Below are 17620 nucleotides of genomic sequence, written 5' to 3' on the forward strand. Positions count from 1 at the left end.
ACACTGATGAGCCAGGTTCCGAAGTGTGCAGAGGACGGGCTGGCAGAGCAGGCGATTTCTATGTTTCAGCGTGAAGCCTGTGTATCCGATCTATGGGAACTGGACGCAATTGGCATAGGCGATCCTGTGGTGGAGAAATCTCGCAAGGATTACGATCTAGAGGTTCTACGCCGTTTCAGGGAAACAGTTACTACCAATGCAGAAGGACGATACAAGGTGTGTCTCCCGTGGGTCGAGACACATCCTAGTTTGCCGAACAACAGAGAGCTTGCTGTGAAGCGGCTCAACACGACGACGGCAAAGCTGAAATCGTTCGAGTTGTACAACGAATACAATCAAGTGTTCCATGACTGGCTTGCGGAAGGAATCATCGAGGTGGTGCCAGATATTGAGCTCGACCGGGAAGGGCATTACCTACCACATCGAGGCGTCATTAAAACGGGTAGTACCACTCCGTTAAGGCCGGTATTTGATGCGTCGGCCAAATGTAAGAACTTTCCATCGTTTAATGATTGTCTAGAAAAAGGGCTCAATTTAATCGAGCTTGTTTTCACTATTCTATTACGTTTTCGCGCTCAAAGAATTGGGATAGTAGCTGACATTAAAAAAGCATTCTTGCAAATAAGTTTAACCAAAGAAGATCGAAACTTTCTGAGATTTTTATGGTATGACGAACTCGGAAAAATGATTGTCTATAGACATAGTAGAGTGGTTTTTGGTGTGTCATGCAGTCCTTTTCTTTTAGGAGCTGTGATTAATTATCACTTGATGAAATTGATATCTGATGAGAGATCTAAATCTATGTTTATGAACGCAAATAAGAACCTCAATAAGTTAATGGAAAGTTTCTACGTGGATAACTGCGTAACAAGTTTAAGCTCGATAACCGAAGTCGAGCAATTCATGTATGATGCGAAACGTGCAATGAGTGAAGGAGCATTTGATCTCAGAGGGTGGGAGAGTTTGCATTCAAAGGTAGGAGAGGTAGATATTGCGGTGCTAGGACTTATATGGGGTAAGAACGATGACACGTTGCGTTTAACTGTTCCCCAAACGGAGAACATTATGAATGAAAAGATTACGAAACGAACAATGCTTTCTTACTTGCACCGCATTTTCGATCCTTTAGGATTTGTCTGCCCCGTTATGTCATTCCTAAACTCTTATTGCAACAAACTTGGGTTTCTAAAATTAAATGGGAAAATGAGGTTTGTGATAAAATCCAAAATGAATTTAAGAAATGGCTCAGTAATTTGCCAACAATAAGCCAACTCCGTTTTCCTCGTTGGGCATTTAGTTCACCGATTCAAGATACTAGTATAACGTTTCATGTGTTTTGTGACGCCAGTAAGAAAGCATATGTGCGGTGATTTTTGCGCGTGTGGAAGGTGCTTCTCAGATCAACGTGTCATTTGTCGCGGCAAAAGCCAGAGTGGCTCCAGTTACTCCTATGACGATTCCTTGTCTTGAACTCTTAGCTGCCTGTATGGGCGTTAGACTAGCGTGTTCTACTTTTGATTCGCTTAAGATGACTGATAAGAAAGTAACGTATTGGAGCGACTCTAGCACCGTTGTGTTCTGGATCCAGCGTAATTGCCCCTGGGCGCTATTTGTCGAAAACCGTGTCAAAGAAATAAAAAATATGTCTTGCAGCAACAACTGGAAGCACATTCCTGGCGAATTGAATCCGGCGGATCTACCGTCGCGAGGGTGCACAATCGATGCATTATGTAAGACGAATTGATGGAACGGACCGGAGTGTTTAAGAAAGGATGAATCTGAGTGGCCGATTTCAAATGTAGAGTATCATGAAGATGAAATTAAAAATAAAACACGTAAGACAGTGTTACGTATGGCGACTCCACCTAAGGTCACCATACTCTACTCTCTACATTTTTTCTACTCTCGTATACACGGTAAATTTTTAAACTTTGCTTTTTATAATAATTATAAATAAATGATCAGTTAAAACTATAACAATAACGATACCAATAATAAATAAGTATCTCTATTATAAAATAATTACAAAATTGTACTAACTACGTCATAATATTTAATTGTTTAAACAAATTACTAATAATATTATTAATAAGTTAGATAAGGAAGAAAAACAACGATCAGTTGCGTCAAACTTATAAAATTAAACAATAGAAATCCGAAGACTGAAATAACATGTAGCACGATTTCACTGTTATACTAATCTATGCTCGACTGCTAGTGACAACGAAAAGTAACCAGAACTAAAAGCTTTTAGCAGCACCTGTAACCTAACCTAACTTTCATCTCAGACTGTACGAATGTAAATACAGGTGTGACTCAATGATCTCATCCGAAAGGAATGTACAGATCACGCGATGGATCATACGATGCCCAATGCGCAAGACAAGAGAGAAGGGATAGCCGCTATATAAACGACCCTCATCGTCAAGACCACGACTACTTCTACGACTTCTTAACCTGTGGCACATAGAGGACTGAGACTTAGAGAAACGAAGTTAACCTATAAACCAGTCACCACGTGCAAGTTGGCCTTCCGCCTCTTAATTGTTATATCGGATAAAATATTGTATAAGCAAATAAAATAAAGTGTGAGCCTCAGTGCCTTTGAACAATAAAGTGACGTGGTGTTAAATAACTTTAAAACAATTATAACAATCACAAGTCTCCACCGATCTACTACACTGAAGGATTGTTAGTAACAAAAGGTTCGAAACAGTAATCCAAATACTGCAACCAAAGTAAGTCGTACAAAATATTATTAATAATATCATTTTCTAACCACTATCACACTAACGCTTTAGATTGCTTAAATAATAGCTTCTACGGGTGCCTTTCTTAATTAACTTTCTTTCAAACAAAATAGTAATAAATAACACAACTTTGAATTAATTAAACAAATAAGAAGTGCTTGATTCTAATAAATGTTATTAATAATTACGAATATATCTCAAGTAGATTATACATTATATTGACGGATAATTCACATAATAATTAATAAACAAATACGCAAAGCGCTTTCATTCACGTGTAATTCTGAATAATAATTATTTTTTTATTTACGGCATTACTAGTCAACTAATTCTGGTAACTGAAATATTACATTTTATAAATTATAATCTTAACATTAATTAATAATTAAGTTGATAAAGTGTAACAGCAGAGCTTTTCCCTCCCCACCTTAAGCGCTTCCCATAGAGCGTTCTAAAACTCATTTCCTTGAGCGCTTCTCATAGAGCGTTCTAAAACTCACTTCCTTGAGCGCTTCTCATAGAGCGTTCTAAAATTCATCATCCTTAGCGCCTCCCATAGGGCGTTTTCACAATTACCGTGCTCACCATCTCTCTCTTACCACAATCTATATACACATTATCCATTTATTATTAATTAAAACACTTTTATTATATAACTATACACACAAATGCTTTAATATCAATTGACTATACATGCCAATAATTATTTAATTAATAAACCTTAACGCCAGTTTAATTTATTTATTTTCTAATTAATTTATTACACAGAACTATATAATTATTAATAATCATAAACGCCCCTTATATTCAGCTTATAATATCTCATTTATAACTAAAGTACCGCTTTCATTCTGCTATGCCTAAGAGAACGATGAATCTATTAAACAAATAATAACATTATTTAAACAATTAAATAACTATTTAATGCAAAGTAGCGACAGGAGCTCTCTTGTCACCTTTACCGTTTCCCGCATAATAATCTAATTCGCAGCAAACAAAATTATTAATAAATTTATGTTTAACAATTAATTTTATATTAACTAACTATACTATCTCTTCAATAAATATTCAGTAATCTTGCCATCAGCCTTAAATATCAAATCTATTATTTATAACAAAGATATCGCTTAATAACCAATCTCTCTAGAAAATCACTAGATTTTCCCTAGACGCTTATTAATGAAAAATCAAAGAAACTAATAATCAAACTAGAGTCAGCTATTAATAATCTTCACAAGGGTATTCTAAACAATCAATTAATTTATTAACTTCATAAATAAAACATTATTAATTAACGTTATTTCACAATTATCTTATACTTATCTGGAAGCGATAAGATCTGATTCCTCCTAAGATTTGGACCTGAAACAAAAATAATAAATTAATTAAATGATTATCGAAAAGCAAAAATAAAACGCCATGCTACCACCCTTATAATTATAAATTAAAATTAATATACTTACCTTATCATCTTAGCGGCAGATCAATCAGGGTTCTTCCTTATCTATTATCACCCTGTGCGATCAACGACCGCACCGGATCAACCAGGGCCCTTCATTTTCACAAGCGCCCTGCGCGATTAGCGTCCTGTTTAAAAAAAGACCTCTCATAGCGCCCTTCGCGTTAACTAAGCGTACAGGTTTCCGCTCAGCCCCGCTTGTTGACACTTAGGCACTAAATACACATATATATATTTTTTTTATAATAATTCTATTACTTACTATAGGGCGGTCTGTTCCCCCTTCAACTCTTTTCTTCTCTCCATTTTCCATAATCTCAGTTCAATAAACCGCGGAACCTAAACAGGACGTAACAACAGCTAAGGTTACAGATCAAATCTTGGACTCAGAAATCGTGTCAACGCTGTCACAGATGAATAGTATTGAGAAAATTCAATCTTTTTATGTCCCCAGCGTTTCCAACTTCCTTACTGTAGTGAGAGCGATCGCGCGCATAAAGCGGTTTGTTACTAATTACAAATTATACAAAGCCGGAAAACAAGATAGACTGAGTGGGAAGTTATCGAACGATGAGATCAACAATGCTGAAAAGACTATTTTGTCAATCGACCAACGAGAATTGTTTCAGGGGATCGACGACATAAAATTGCGTAATATGAATGTTTTTATCGCTGAAGATGGTCTGATCCGCATGAAATCGAAAATATTGGAACGTGATGATAGCTATACATTTCGTTGTCCAATAGTCCTTCTGGGAGAAAGCACTTTGATTCAAATGATGATTATCGAATTTCACATAAGGTTGGGACACGTGTCTGTCAACGCATTGCTCAGCGCTCTCAGAGAGGAATATTGGATAATACACGGCAGAAAAGTAGCGCGTAGTGTCGTAAGAAAATGTCGTCTGCGCACGACAAAACGCTCAACGTTTGAACGTAGATAAGACTCCACTGCCTATGAATCGCGTTCGCAACGCTCGAGTATTCGAGATTGTAGGAGTAGATTTCGCTAGTCCGTTGTATATGAAAGACGAAGTAAAAGCCTGGATTTGCATTTTCACCTGCGCAGTGTATCGGGCAATACACTTGGAACTCGTGTCAGCCTTGTCCACCGATAAATTTATAGAAGCATTTCGTAGATTTGTAGCCAGAAGGGGACGACCGAGTACAGTTTATAGCGACAATGGCACTAATTTTGAAGGTTTTTGTAATTTGTTAAAACGAATTGATTGGATAAAAATCCAAGAGTCTAGTCTAGTGTCTAAAGTAGAGTGGAAGTTTAATCCACTCAGTGCACCCTGGTGGGGAGGATGGTGGGAGCGCTTGATTCGAATTCTGAAATGTATGTTGCGCAAAATACTTGGTAAAGCATGTTTAAGTTATGAAGAGATGCTTACCGTCTTATGTGATTGCGAATCGGTGATTAACGCGCGTCCTTTGACATATTTGTCTGACGATCCTCGTGATCTGGCTCTTATCACTCCTAATTTGTTCTTGCAAGGAATACGTGAGATAGGTTTGCCCGACTGTGATGTCATGGATAGAGAAAAACTAAAAGGTAGATTTAAATATCGACAATTTCTCAAAGAAGAGTTACGTAAAAGATTTAGATCAGAGTATCTTGGACAACTAAAGTATGCATCGGCCAAGAAATTAACCGATGATCGTCAGATAAAACTTGGGGAGATTGTTCTCATCGGTAATGATTGTTCAAAGCGGCTCGAATGGCCACTAGGCCGAATAATAGAACTGTTCCCAGGAAAAGACGGGATAGTAAGAGTTGGGCTGCCGGCACACAGGACGCGTTGATGCGTTACGCGTGACGGAAGACGATGCGATAGCCAATGAAACTCTTGCTTGCCCGGAAATAATAAATACATAACTTCCGTCTCGCGTAAAATGTTGAACTCAATCCAACTTTTGTCGCGTGGTACAGAAACGGAAGTTGGAAGACACGTAATTCTAGTAAATTTTCAGAACTTGCGCGAGACATTACCGTGTCTCTTGAAGTATATAATTTTATCATTTTGTTTTTATTATTATTTTCCAAAGAAGACATTTGTGCAGTGTACTGTGATCAAATAAGAAAAGATTTATTATAGATTGCTATATAAAATGGATGTAAACGAAATAGTAAGAAAAATAAAATAGTATTTTTAGGTTATTTTATACTCATAAAACATAAACATGTTGTTAATAATTATTGTAGATTCATGTAACAATTAAAACCTGTGTGACAATTTATTTATTATGTACATATAATACTAAACATAATTATTAAAATATTCTAATATGTATTAATAATATTAATATTTTTTCCAATACAATTTTTATTTTTATTATATTATTTAATTTAATTTATGTTTGTAGTGGTGCAATGATTGTAATACCAAAGTGTACAGTGGAGAAGAACATGAATGTTATATAGATAATAACAATAAAGATGATTACATAGAAAGGTTAATCGCAGAAGTCTTTGTAAGAGAGAGTTTGTGGAACTCTACATTGCCTTACAAGCTTAGAGGTCCAGCAAATATGAAAACATTATGGTCTGAAGTTGATGCTTGTTTAGGTAAAATTATTATCTATAATTATTATGTGTATCTATCGAAAGTCTACATATCGAAAAATTATTTTTTAATAAATCTAATTTTATAACAAACTGTATGTAGAGACACCTACTGGAAGCAGCCAAATAAAATGGAAAAGTTTAAGAGATCGTTTTGTTAAAGAACATTATTTACAATCAGCTTATATACCAAGTGGCAGTGGAGCTGTGAAAAGAAAAAGCAGTTGGCCATTATATGATACTTTACGTTTTCTGATTCCTACAGTAAATTATAGAAGGTACATATAATTTTTTAATTTATGAGAATGCAATATACACACACACATATATAATAAATATAGGAATATATAATAGATATAGAATTGTTATCTTTTGTATGTGTATGTATATAATTGATATTTCCATACAATTTTTATATTAAAATAATATAAGTCAGTCTCTCTCTTTTTTTCTCTCTCTCTCTCTCTCTCTCTCAATTAATTTAAAAATTTATTTCAGAACTAAAAGTAATCTTGAAAACATACACCCAGATATACAATTATCACTTCCAAATAAATCTGGTTTTTTACTACTAATTCTGGTCTTACTAACACAAGAGAAAAAATAAATGTCGCACAACAAACACAATCAAAAACACAGCAAATTAGTTTATTAAAGCCACAATCAACTCAGTCGCAGCAAAATTGTTGTAATTAACATTCATTTATCATTTCTTTACTTTTTTTATTTTATATTTTGCTTTTTCTATATTTTCTTATTCATATTTTTTTTGCAGTTTTTTCTTCTACTACATCAGATTCTGCCTCAAATTCTGATCTGGGCTTGACAATACCAAAAGGTATGTAGACATCTTTAATTATATGTTCGTTTTTCTTATGTGTTTTAAAATACTTTTCTACATAATATGGTATATGTATGTGTATAGTTAATGAGGAGTTTACACACGTAGCATCAAAACGATCACATCCTTTGCCTCTTCCTCTAAAATGTAAAAGTTAGTATATAAAAAGTAAAGTTTGTCTATTATATTATATTAAACAAGAAATTTTAAATTGATTTTTTGTCTTTAGAGAAATCAAAAACCACCGAAAATATGGATACTCGTTTGGAAGAAGTTATTTTAAAAGAATTACAACAAACGAATGAACACGTGAAGCTCGATAAAATAGAAAGTTTCGTAAAATATATTGAAGCGTGTCTTCGAAGTATGACTGCGGATATTTCAAAACGCGTAATGAAAAAAATTGCAACATTACTTTTTGAAGAAGACATATAACAAGTTTGATTTTTTTAATGACAAATTTATGAGACAAGATATTTAATATATTACTTTTGCTTTTGTTAAAAAAATTTTTAATCTTATAATTTTTAATTTTATTTTTGTAAAATATCTTGAAACGTCTTTGAAATATGATATCAAAACATAATTCATAATTAAAACATAAGAAAATTTTAGTATTATTTCTTAAAAATACATAAAAACGTTTAATTTTAAGTTTATAAAAAAAATTTTTAATATTTTAATTTCGATAAGAAAGTTTTTAATACAAAATTTTAGTAATGTTATTTTGGGAAAAATAAATATAAACATAATTTTATAATTATATGTTTAATTTTAATAAACTTTTATAGATTTACAATAGGTTTATAATATTAATATTGTGATGTGTTTAATTATATTATACTATGTAGTAAAATAATTTAAGTGCAATAAAATGTTTTGTAATAAAATGTTATATCTCTGCATATCTTATCTATCATATATATAAAATATTTACATATATCTTATGTTATGCATTCTTCTTGCCAAGAAACTTGGCCTTCATTTGTGAAATAATCCGCAAAGGTATTTCTAATTTGTCCAGCATGCCTCGTATAATTGTTGCTACCACAATTTGTAACGTTTTGTAAATTACATATATTTACATTTCTTCTCCATTCTCCTTCAATTATTTGTCCGTTTATAGATATCCTATCAGCGTAATTTTCACCACAATACTGTGACGTATTCATCAAGAAATTGTGCAAACAAACAGTAGCTTTAATTATGGTATCAACTGTTTCAAGACTGGTATTTATAGCTTTATAATAAATACGCCATCGACTTGCTAGTATACCAAATGCATTTTCAACAACATGTCGAGCTCTGCTTAATCTATAGTTAAATATTTTTTGTAACTTGGTTAAATTTTTTGATGGATACGGTCGCATAGTAAATTGAGTTAATTGAAAGGCTTCATCAGCTACGATTACATATGGAACTGTGTGCTTTACACTAATAGCAGATGAATCAGGTAAATCTAATGTGTTGTTATAAAATCGCTGCCCCATTGCAGAATGTTTGAAAATTCCTCCATCGCTATGTCTACCTTGTGCACCGATGTCAACAATTAAAAATTTGTAGGTAGCAGATACAAGTGCCATTAAAACAATACTATGAAAGTTCTTGTAATTATAATTATAGTACTGACTTCCTGCTTTCGATGGGCACTAAAATAACAATTTAATCTAAAGAGTTTGTTACAAATATTGTATAATTATTAAATTTAAAAAACTTACTATTATTGCAACATGCTTTCCATCTAAAGCACCAATACAATTTGGAAAATCCCATATTTCTTGAAATTCTTGGGCTATTTCTCGCCATCCATTCTGTGTCGGATTAAATAATACTTCTTTGTAGAGATTATTCCATATAGCCTCACAAGTCTCTTTTATTATTTGTGATGTTGTACTTCTACCAGTTCGATAGCTTAATGCAATTGTATGAAGCCCATCTCCACTTGCTAAATAACTGAAACATATATCATATTTTTTATTTAATGTTTATTTTGTAAATGTTTCAATGATATTTATTGTCTAATTAAAAAATATCTAAATTGAATGTGTATACATACCGTATTGTCATTGCTAATCTAGCTGCTGCTGGAATTGGAATTCTCCAGTTTGTTTCCATTTTTGTTATGCTTGGTCCTACTTTTGCTAATAAAGTGTCAAACATGGTTGATGTCATTCTCATATAACTAAAAAATGTCTCATCTCCTTGTAGTCTCATTTCATATATCAAATTATTCCAATCTCCTTGCTGCTGTTTTAATCTGAGAATAGGATGTACCCAATACTTCCTTTGAGATATATTTAAATTTCTCTTTTCTCTCTTTTTTTTCTTTTTTATATATAATAAGAAAAGCAATAATTTTCTGCGTTTTAATTTATCCATTTCAGCTATATAATTGAGTAGTAAATTATTATTACCTCTAATTGTAACGCACAAAAAATCAAGATAAAATATTAATTAATATGCTTATATAATACTTGCTTCACTTTAAAAGATATTTTTTTTAAGATTAACAATTATTTAATTTTAGGTTAGAACGTTAGGTTAAAACGGACGAGCTCGTATAGTTTGCGCATGTTACTAGATCTTAACGCGTTCTGTGTGGACACTAGAAAAATTAACGCGTTGCAAGAAGCGACGCGTAACGCATCAACGCGTCCTGTGTGCCGGCAGCCTTGTACGTTTGATTACTGCGACGGGTCAATTGGTGCGACCTGTACAGAGATTGTATCGCTTGGAAGTAGATATCGATATGGAAACGGAGGAACTACGTAAAGTTTATAATATAATAAGAAAGTTAAATCTAAGTCAGCTATTCGACACCAAAGTACTAATGAGATAGAACAAGTCCCTAACGATGTAGAGTTAAGTAAAGAAGATGTTCCTACTGTTCCATATAAAACGAGAAGTGGACGTATTGGTAAATACAAGTTAAAAGGTTTTAATTTAGACGTCTTTTTAGATGTTCCCTGCATTTGTGAAACGGGAATATCTAAAAGGTGGGAGGATGTTAAAAGAGCACTAGATTTAAGCTAGCAATACGACGTACTCGCGGCCAATAAGATAGCGTAGATAACTACCGTGGAAGCACAGCGTTGTACAGAGAGAAAAAGATTCTAGACGTGAGGTGGCAGCAGTGTGATTCGCCGAAGAAAATAAAAGAGTGTGTGTGTGCGAGCACTACATCGATTGTCGATCCATGGAAAGATCTTACGTATTATGGATATTAAAGTGGCTCGAAGTAAGGAAATAGTTGTAATTCTTCCTCGTTATCCCGGCTATCCTCTCAAAAGTAACAGGTGCAGTATTCAATTGCAGTGCAATTTGTGTGTACTGATATACTCTCAACGATGTACATATAATGTTAATATTGATTTATTAATTTAGTGTATTATAATAATGTGGGTAGTTTTCCACCAATGAGACACAAATAGACACAGTGTCAGGCACAAAACAGTTGTGTAAAGCCGCTTGTTGGAACATTATGATTCTTAGTACAGCCATAGTTGGCATTCTATAGTGAATTTTTTCTTGAAATTTTACTCATATGTATATGTACATACATCTGCTTTAATTGCATAGTAAGTATAATTTACAAAAATAAATTTTGAACTTCACATTTTCATAAAATAATATAGTACATAAAATATAATGGTATATAAAATAATATAGTACATAAAATATAATAGTACATAAAATAATATTTCCCTAATATTTGTTAAATAATTGGCAGCCTTGAATTGAACACAAATCACCTCGACTCACCTCTTTAGCTGTGTATATTTGTGTCGAGCTGTGTCGTTGTAGGAAAACATTATGTCGAACACTGTGTGATTTTGTGTCGCTTGTGTCTCTTGGTGGAAAACTACCGTTATAGCATCAACAACAGAAGAATACGATAATAATACTTTGTCTCTGACAGCATCAAATAATGAGCAACAGTCCACAAGTAATAACGATGCAGGTTTGCAGCAAATTAGTTGCGACGAATTGCTTGTGTAAGTCAGAAGCAAGCATTATTTAATCATAGAATTCCTGCAAACGAAAGAAGCAATTTAAAAAAAAAAGCATTATGGCAAAAAGTATCCAATCAAATGGGAGGTTTGTAGAAATATTTAGTTTACTGACACTTGATGGCATGCAAGTGATTGTTGATAATATGATAATTAAACTTTTACTTTTGTTATTTGTTCTTATTTAGGAGTTGTAGTGCAATCGAAGCAAAGAATAGATGGAGATATCTCCAAGACTGTTATTCGAAGGCAAAGAAAAAAGAAAATGATTATATACCAAGTGGATCAGGTGCAGAAGAGCTTTTAAAAAGAAAAAATACATTTCGGTTTAATCAACAGATGACGTTTTTCAACGATGTGATGTTAGGGAAATCTCCGTAAGAAAAATGTAAAATTTTGAAATAAGAGGCTTTGATTTGTTTATATATTGAATATACATACATATACATATGTATATACACATTTTTCAAATGTGCCTATGATATGAGTTCAGATTAATTAATGATAGATGGTTATTATTTAAGGGCTGGGTAGGACTTCCGTTTCCGGTGCGTAGTAAGAGCAACACGTGGTTTGGTGGTAAGAGAAAAATTGAGTGAGAAAAGAGAATAGAGATAAGGAGGGAAGGTGAGAGTGAACGAGGTGAGAGTGGAGGTGCGTGTGAGGGGGAGAGAAAGTGGAGAGGCAGAGATAGAAAGAATAGAGGCAAGGAGAGAGGAAGAAAATAAACAGGCGGTGTAAGGCGCGAAACGTAGGGACTGTAGGGGGGTAAGCAAGTGGCACGAGTCGGGCAGGGAGAAGGTAGGAGATAGAGTGGCGAGCGAAAGTTCAGAAAAGTAACTAGGGAGAGGTAGGTAGAGAGTGCGCAAGCGTGACAGGGAGAAGATGAGTGTGAGAGGAGTAAGGGGGAAAATAATAATGAGGGATAGGAGTGTGAGTGTGGATGAGATGTGGAAGAGGAGGAAAGAGAGATGGGAGGGGGAGGAGATGTTCAGGGCATGTAAAAAGACAATGAGGTCGCCGGAGAGAGATAAAAGAGAAGGAAAGGGGATAGAGAATTTGATAAAGGGATTAATGGAGGAGTTAAAAGAAATGAAAATAAATGGAAAAAAGGCGAACAGAGTTAAAAAAAAAAATAACGGAGAACATAATAGAAGAAGGAAGGAGGCAAGAGCAGGCGTTGAGGAAGGAGGTAGAGGAGCTAAAGAGAGAGTTGAGGGAAATGAGGGAGAGGGAAAAAAGTTGGAAGAAGGAAAGAGAGAGGTGGGAAGAAGGACTAAGAGAGGTGGAAAACAGGGTAAGAAACATGGAAAAAAATGGGAGAAAGAGGGAGAAAAGAAGAGAAAGGAGGGGGAGGAAGGGAAGGTGGAAAGTAGGGTAAGGGAATTGGAGGGAAAGATGGAGAGGAGGAAAAGGAAAAAGAGGAAAAAGAATGTGATAATTAAGGAATTAAAAGTGGGAGAAGGGGGGAGGAGAGAGGGAGTGGAGAGATTAATGGCGGAGATTGGAGCAAGGGTGGAGATAGAGGAAATGAGGGGGCGTCCGTACCGGATAGTCCTGAACAGGCTAAGACTGGCGGCGCCCCCCATCTCGGAGATGCTCGATCCGGAGTTTCTCGGTCAGGTGGTGGAGACCCTCTTCCCCGTAAGGGATGCATGCATCCCCCCGAGGAGGGACCCTCCCCCCTGGACCGGGGACCTGGAAGTTTTAAGAAGGGAGCTCTCCGAGGCAGCTAAGAGACTGGGGGCGGCTGGCAAGGCCCCTGGTCTAGATGGGATCCCTGGTCGAATTTGGGCCTTGGTCTTTGGCGGAGTAGGGGCCCGCCTGAGGAGGTTGTACAACACCTGCCTCAGGACGGGCACCTTCCCCTCGGCGTGGAAAACAGCCAATTTGGCCCTCATCCGCAAAGAGGGGAAGCCGGCGGAGCAGCCTTCTGCTTACAGGCCGATTTGCCTGCTGGACGAGGTCAGCAAGTTATTCGAAAGAGTAATCGCTGACCGAATCGTCCAGCACCTGTCGCGGAACGGCCCCGACTTAAGTGAAGAGCAGTTTGGATTCCGGGAGGGTCGCTCTACTACAGACGCAATTTTGCGCCTGAGGACCCTCTCGGACCAAATTGTAGGGGAGGGAGAGGTGGCACTAGCGGTGTCTTTAGACATCGTGAACGCGTTTAACTCCCTCCCCTGGGACTGGGTGGGGGTGGCCATGGAGCATCATGGCCTCCCCCAATACTTACGGGATGTAGTCTGGGACTACTTCCGCGACAGGACGCTCCAGTATCGTGATCAACTGGAGCGTGTAAGCAGAAGGCCAATGCACTGCGGGGTTCCACAGGGGTCAGTTTTAGGCCCTCTGCTGTGGAACCTCGCGTATGATAGAGTGCTCCGCACGGCGCTTCCCCTGGACTGTCGTCTGCTTTGCTATGCAGACGACACACTTATAGTAGCCCGGGGGAAGAATTGGGTAGAGGCTCGGGACGCGGCCAATGCCGCAACCCGAGCGGTCGTATGCTCCATCAGAGCAATGGGACTGGAGGTCGCCCCGCAGAAGACGGAGGCCCTGTATTTCTACAACAGGGCCATGGGGCGTCCTCCCCCCATCCAAATGTGGGTGGGGGAAGTCCGAGTCCTAGTGGGGACTCAGATGAAGTATCTGGGCCTCACTCTGGATGGGCTTTGGGGATTCGAACAGCACTTTGTGCAAATCATCCCCAAAGCGGACAGGATGGCGGCCGCGTTAGGCCGTCTCCTGCCCAACGTAGGTGGGCCGAACGTAAGGGTTCGGCGCTTGTACGCCAATGTCGTGCAGTCGGTGTCCCTATACGGGGCACCGGTATGGGCCGATAAAGTCCTGGCCAGTCGGCGAATCAAAACGATGATTCATCGCCAGCAACGCCGGCTGGCCGTTAGGATCATTCGGTCCTACTGCACGACGTCGTTTGTGGCGGCCACGGCCCTGGCGGGCCTCCTCCCGGTCGAGTTCTTGGCGAACTCGTACGCCGAGGTTTATCGGCGTACGAGGGACCCTGATCGAGCCGGGAGCGCCCGTCTAAGACCAGGGGCTGTGGAAAAAATTAGGAGGAATGCCCGTCGCAGAGCCATATCCCAATGGCAGGAAGCCATCGCGGATTCTGCGACGGGTAGATGGACCACCCACGCCATCCAGCCCTGTCTGCCGGAATGGGTAGACAGGCGAGAACGAGGACTTGAGTTCCACCTGACACAGGTACTCACCGGGCACGGTTGCTTCGGTGATTACCTGTGCAGGATAGGAAGAGAGCATACGACGGGATGCCACCACTGTGCGGCCGGTCGGGACTCGGCGCAGCATACACTTGCAGAGTGCGAGGCCTGGACGGACGAGCGCCGAGCCCTGACCGCAGTGGTGGGAGAGGACCTCTCCCTTCCGGCATTGGTTCAAGCAATGCTGGAGGGAGAGGATAAGTGGAAGGCCGCCTCCGATTTCTGCAGCGCCGTAATGATGCAGAAAGAGGAGGCGGAAAGAATTAGAAGGAGGGAGGCGGAGGAGGTGGACAGTACTCCACCATCCTCCCCACCTCCCCCCCCCTTCGCGGAGGAGAGCGGGAGGCAACGGCGGCGGGGGTGCTCCCCCGACAGCAATGCGACGAAGGAGACTAATTCCCCGTCGCCGTTTACCAGCCCCACGTAGGGACTAACGGGAGTAGGGGTCCCTCAGAAGGTGGCAAAGAAAGTTGTCACCATTACCACCAAATCTGAGGGACTCCTAAGGATTTACATCCCGATGTGGGGGGATATATTTCCCCCCACATACATAGAGATGCTGGGTAGAGGGGGTTAAATTCCCTCTTCCCAGCGGGGGCCAACCGTGAGCGGGGGCTCACGGTGGTCCCGGCCCCCACACATAAACCAGGGAGGGCGGGGGAGACTGTGGTAACCCAGTTTTCCCTTCATTATATAAGAGACGGAATAGAAGGGGGGGAAGAGAAGTTATCTCTTCTACCCCGGGATGAGACCGAGTTACGGTCAAACCCGAGGGGGGGTGAGATGAATGCCGCTGGCGATGCCTCACCCCTCCTTAACACGGGTTAGGATGGCTACCGGCGAGGATTTTAGTGGGTATACCTCAGGGACACCTTCCCTGAGGGACTCCCACATAACCCTCGGGCTCTCCCCCGAGACCCGAGGGTATCCATAAAGGATTTCCCCCGCCTTAAAAAAAAAAAAAAAAAAAAAGAGAGGAAATGAGGGAGTTAGGAAGGAATATAGAAAGGGGAACGGCGACACTGTGGGTAAAGTTAAAAAAAGAAGAGCAGAAGAGGGAGGTGATGAGAAAAAAGAGGGAGTTAAGGGGGAAAAAGGAAATAATTAGGGAAGACTTGATATGGAGGGAGAGGAGAATGGAGTGGAAATTGAAAGAAATAGCTAGAGAGGAAAGAAGAAAGGAAAAAAGAGTATGGAGAGCGTACGGAAAAGTAAGAATAGAAGAGGAATGGTGGATATGAGATGAGGAGAATGAAGTATTGAGGAATGGGAAAGAAACGGTGAGAGAGGAGGGGGGAAAAAGAGGAGGGGAGAAGTAGGGAAGGGGGAAATTGACAAAAAAGTAAAAAAAGAGAAAGGGAGGGAGGGGAGGGAAGGGAGAAAGATAGAGAAAAAGGATATTATTTTGGAATGTGGCGGGAATGGGAAGCAAGGATAAAGAATTTTGGAAATACCTGAAGAGCTGGGATGTGATGGTATATCGGAAACTTGGGTGGGGGAAAAAGGATGGGAGAAGATAAGGAGGTGGTTACCGAGAGGATTTATATGGGGGGTGCAGAAAGCAAAGAGAGTAAATAAAAAAGGAAGGACAATGAGGGGAATGATTATGGGGATAAGGAAGGATATAATAGACAACGGGACGGGAATTGAGAAGAAGAGAGAGGAGATAATGGTGGGGAATATAAAAATAAAGGAGGAGAGATGGAAGATAATAGGAGTATACGTAAGGAGGGAAAGAATAGATAGGACATTGGAAGAGTTGGAGGGATGGATGGAGAAGGAAGAGAAAGAGGAGGGAATATTGATGGGAGGGGATTTTAATGCGAGAACGGGGAGAGAAGGTGGGGGAATAGAGGGAAGTGTGGAGAGGGGAGAGGAGGATGAATGAAGGATGTCTAGAGATAAGAAGGTAAATAAAAAGGGAAATTGTTAAAAATTGTTAAGATGTATAAGGGAGAAAAAGTGGAAAATTTTTAATGGAGGGGTAAAGAGGGATGAAGAAAGAGAATATATATTCACGGGAGGAAAGGGAAATACAGTAATTGATTACATATTGGGTAGTGGTAGGACTAAGGAAAGGGTGAGAGAAATGAGAGTAGGGAGCAGGGTAGAGTCAGATCATCAATCGATTGAGATAAAGATAGGAGGGAAGGTAAAGTGGAGAGAGGTAGGCAAAAAAGGGGAGAAGGCATAAAGAGGGAAATGGGATGAGGAGGGGAAAAAGAGATTCAAAGAGAGATTATGAAAATTGGAGATAGGAAATGGAGAAACTGAGGAGGTATGGAGGGAAGGAGAGGAGAGAATAAGAGGGGTATTAAGAGAAATGGGGAGGAAAGATAAAAAAGGGGGGAATGATGAGAGAAAAGGGTGGTGGAATAAAAAATGTAAGGAAGCAAAAAGAGAGTTAAGGAGAGAGATGAGGAGGTGGAGAAGAGAGGTAGGGGAGGGGAAGAGATATAGAAAAAAGAAAAAGGACTACAAAGAATTGTGTGAAAAGAAGAAGAGAGAAGAGAATAGAAGGTGGGAGAGAAGAGCGATGGAGCCAAAAAAAGAGGGGGGTGTATGGGAGATAATAAATAAAAAGAGAAAGAGAAGGAAGGGAGTGAACGAGGAGATAGAAATGAAGGAGTGGGAAAAATATTTCAAAGGTATGTTAGGAGGAGTGGAAAGCAGGGTAAAGGGAAGAGGTAGGAAGAGAGAAGAGATAGAGGAGGGGGAGGGGAAGAGTTGAGTAGAGAGGAGGTGAAAA

General features: G+C 38.8%; 2 protein-coding genes across 2 annotated transcripts; one reads left to right on the forward strand and one right to left on the reverse strand.

Annotated features, from left to right (window-relative positions):
• The first annotated feature begins 2448 nt into the window (after nucleotides 1-2448).
• On the forward strand, nucleotides 2449-8524 carry LOC137000726 (uncharacterized). Its single transcript, XM_067358074.1, has 7 exons — nucleotides 2449-6342; nucleotides 6580-6781; nucleotides 6882-7056; nucleotides 7277-7338; nucleotides 7491-7616; nucleotides 7704-7772; nucleotides 7849-8524. The coding sequence occupies exons 1-7, from the start codon at nucleotides 6325-6327 to the stop codon at nucleotides 8052-8054; spliced, it is 858 nt and encodes a 285-aa protein (XP_067214175.1). The 5' UTR covers nucleotides 2449-6324; the 3' UTR covers nucleotides 8055-8524.
• A 27-nt stretch (nucleotides 8525-8551) lies between these two features.
• Nucleotides 8552-9998, reverse strand: LOC137000347 (uncharacterized). Its single transcript, XM_067356585.1, has 3 exons — nucleotides 9676-9998; nucleotides 9338-9572; nucleotides 8552-9268 (listed from the first exon to the last, which is right to left on the reverse strand). The coding sequence occupies exons 1-3, from the start codon at nucleotides 9996-9998 to the stop codon at nucleotides 8564-8566; spliced, it is 1263 nt and encodes a 420-aa protein (XP_067212686.1). The 3' UTR covers nucleotides 8552-8563.
• Nucleotides 9999-17620: the final 7622 nt, after the last annotated feature.

This window comes from Linepithema humile, chromosome 6, assembly GCF_040581485.1.
Source record: "Linepithema humile isolate Giens D197 chromosome 6, Lhum_UNIL_v1.0, whole genome shotgun sequence".
NCBI lineage: Eukaryota > Metazoa > Arthropoda > Insecta > Hymenoptera > Formicidae > Linepithema > Linepithema humile.

Bases quoted from the DNA above. Each gene is read 5' to 3' on its own strand.
- LOC137000347 (XM_067356585.1), bottom strand. From the start codon at position 9,998: ATGGATAAATTAAAACGCAGAAAATTATTGCTTTTCTTATTATATATA. The intron at 9,573-9,675 runs GTATGTATACAC...TATATGTTTCAG, and splicing joins AGATTAGCAATGACAATACG to TTATTTAGCAAGTGGAGATG. The intron at 9,269-9,337 runs GTAAGTTTTTTA...TTGTTATTTTAG, and splicing joins GAAAGCATGTTGCAATAATA to TGCCCATCGAAAGCAGGAAG.
- LOC137000726 (XM_067358074.1), top strand. The intron at 6,782-6,881 runs GTAAAATTATTA...AACTGTATGTAG, and splicing joins TGAAGTTGATGCTTGTTTAG to AGACACCTACTGGAAGCAGC. The intron at 7,773-7,848 runs GTTAGTATATAA...TTTTGTCTTTAG, and splicing joins TCTTCCTCTAAAATGTAAAA to AGAAATCAAAAACCACCGAA.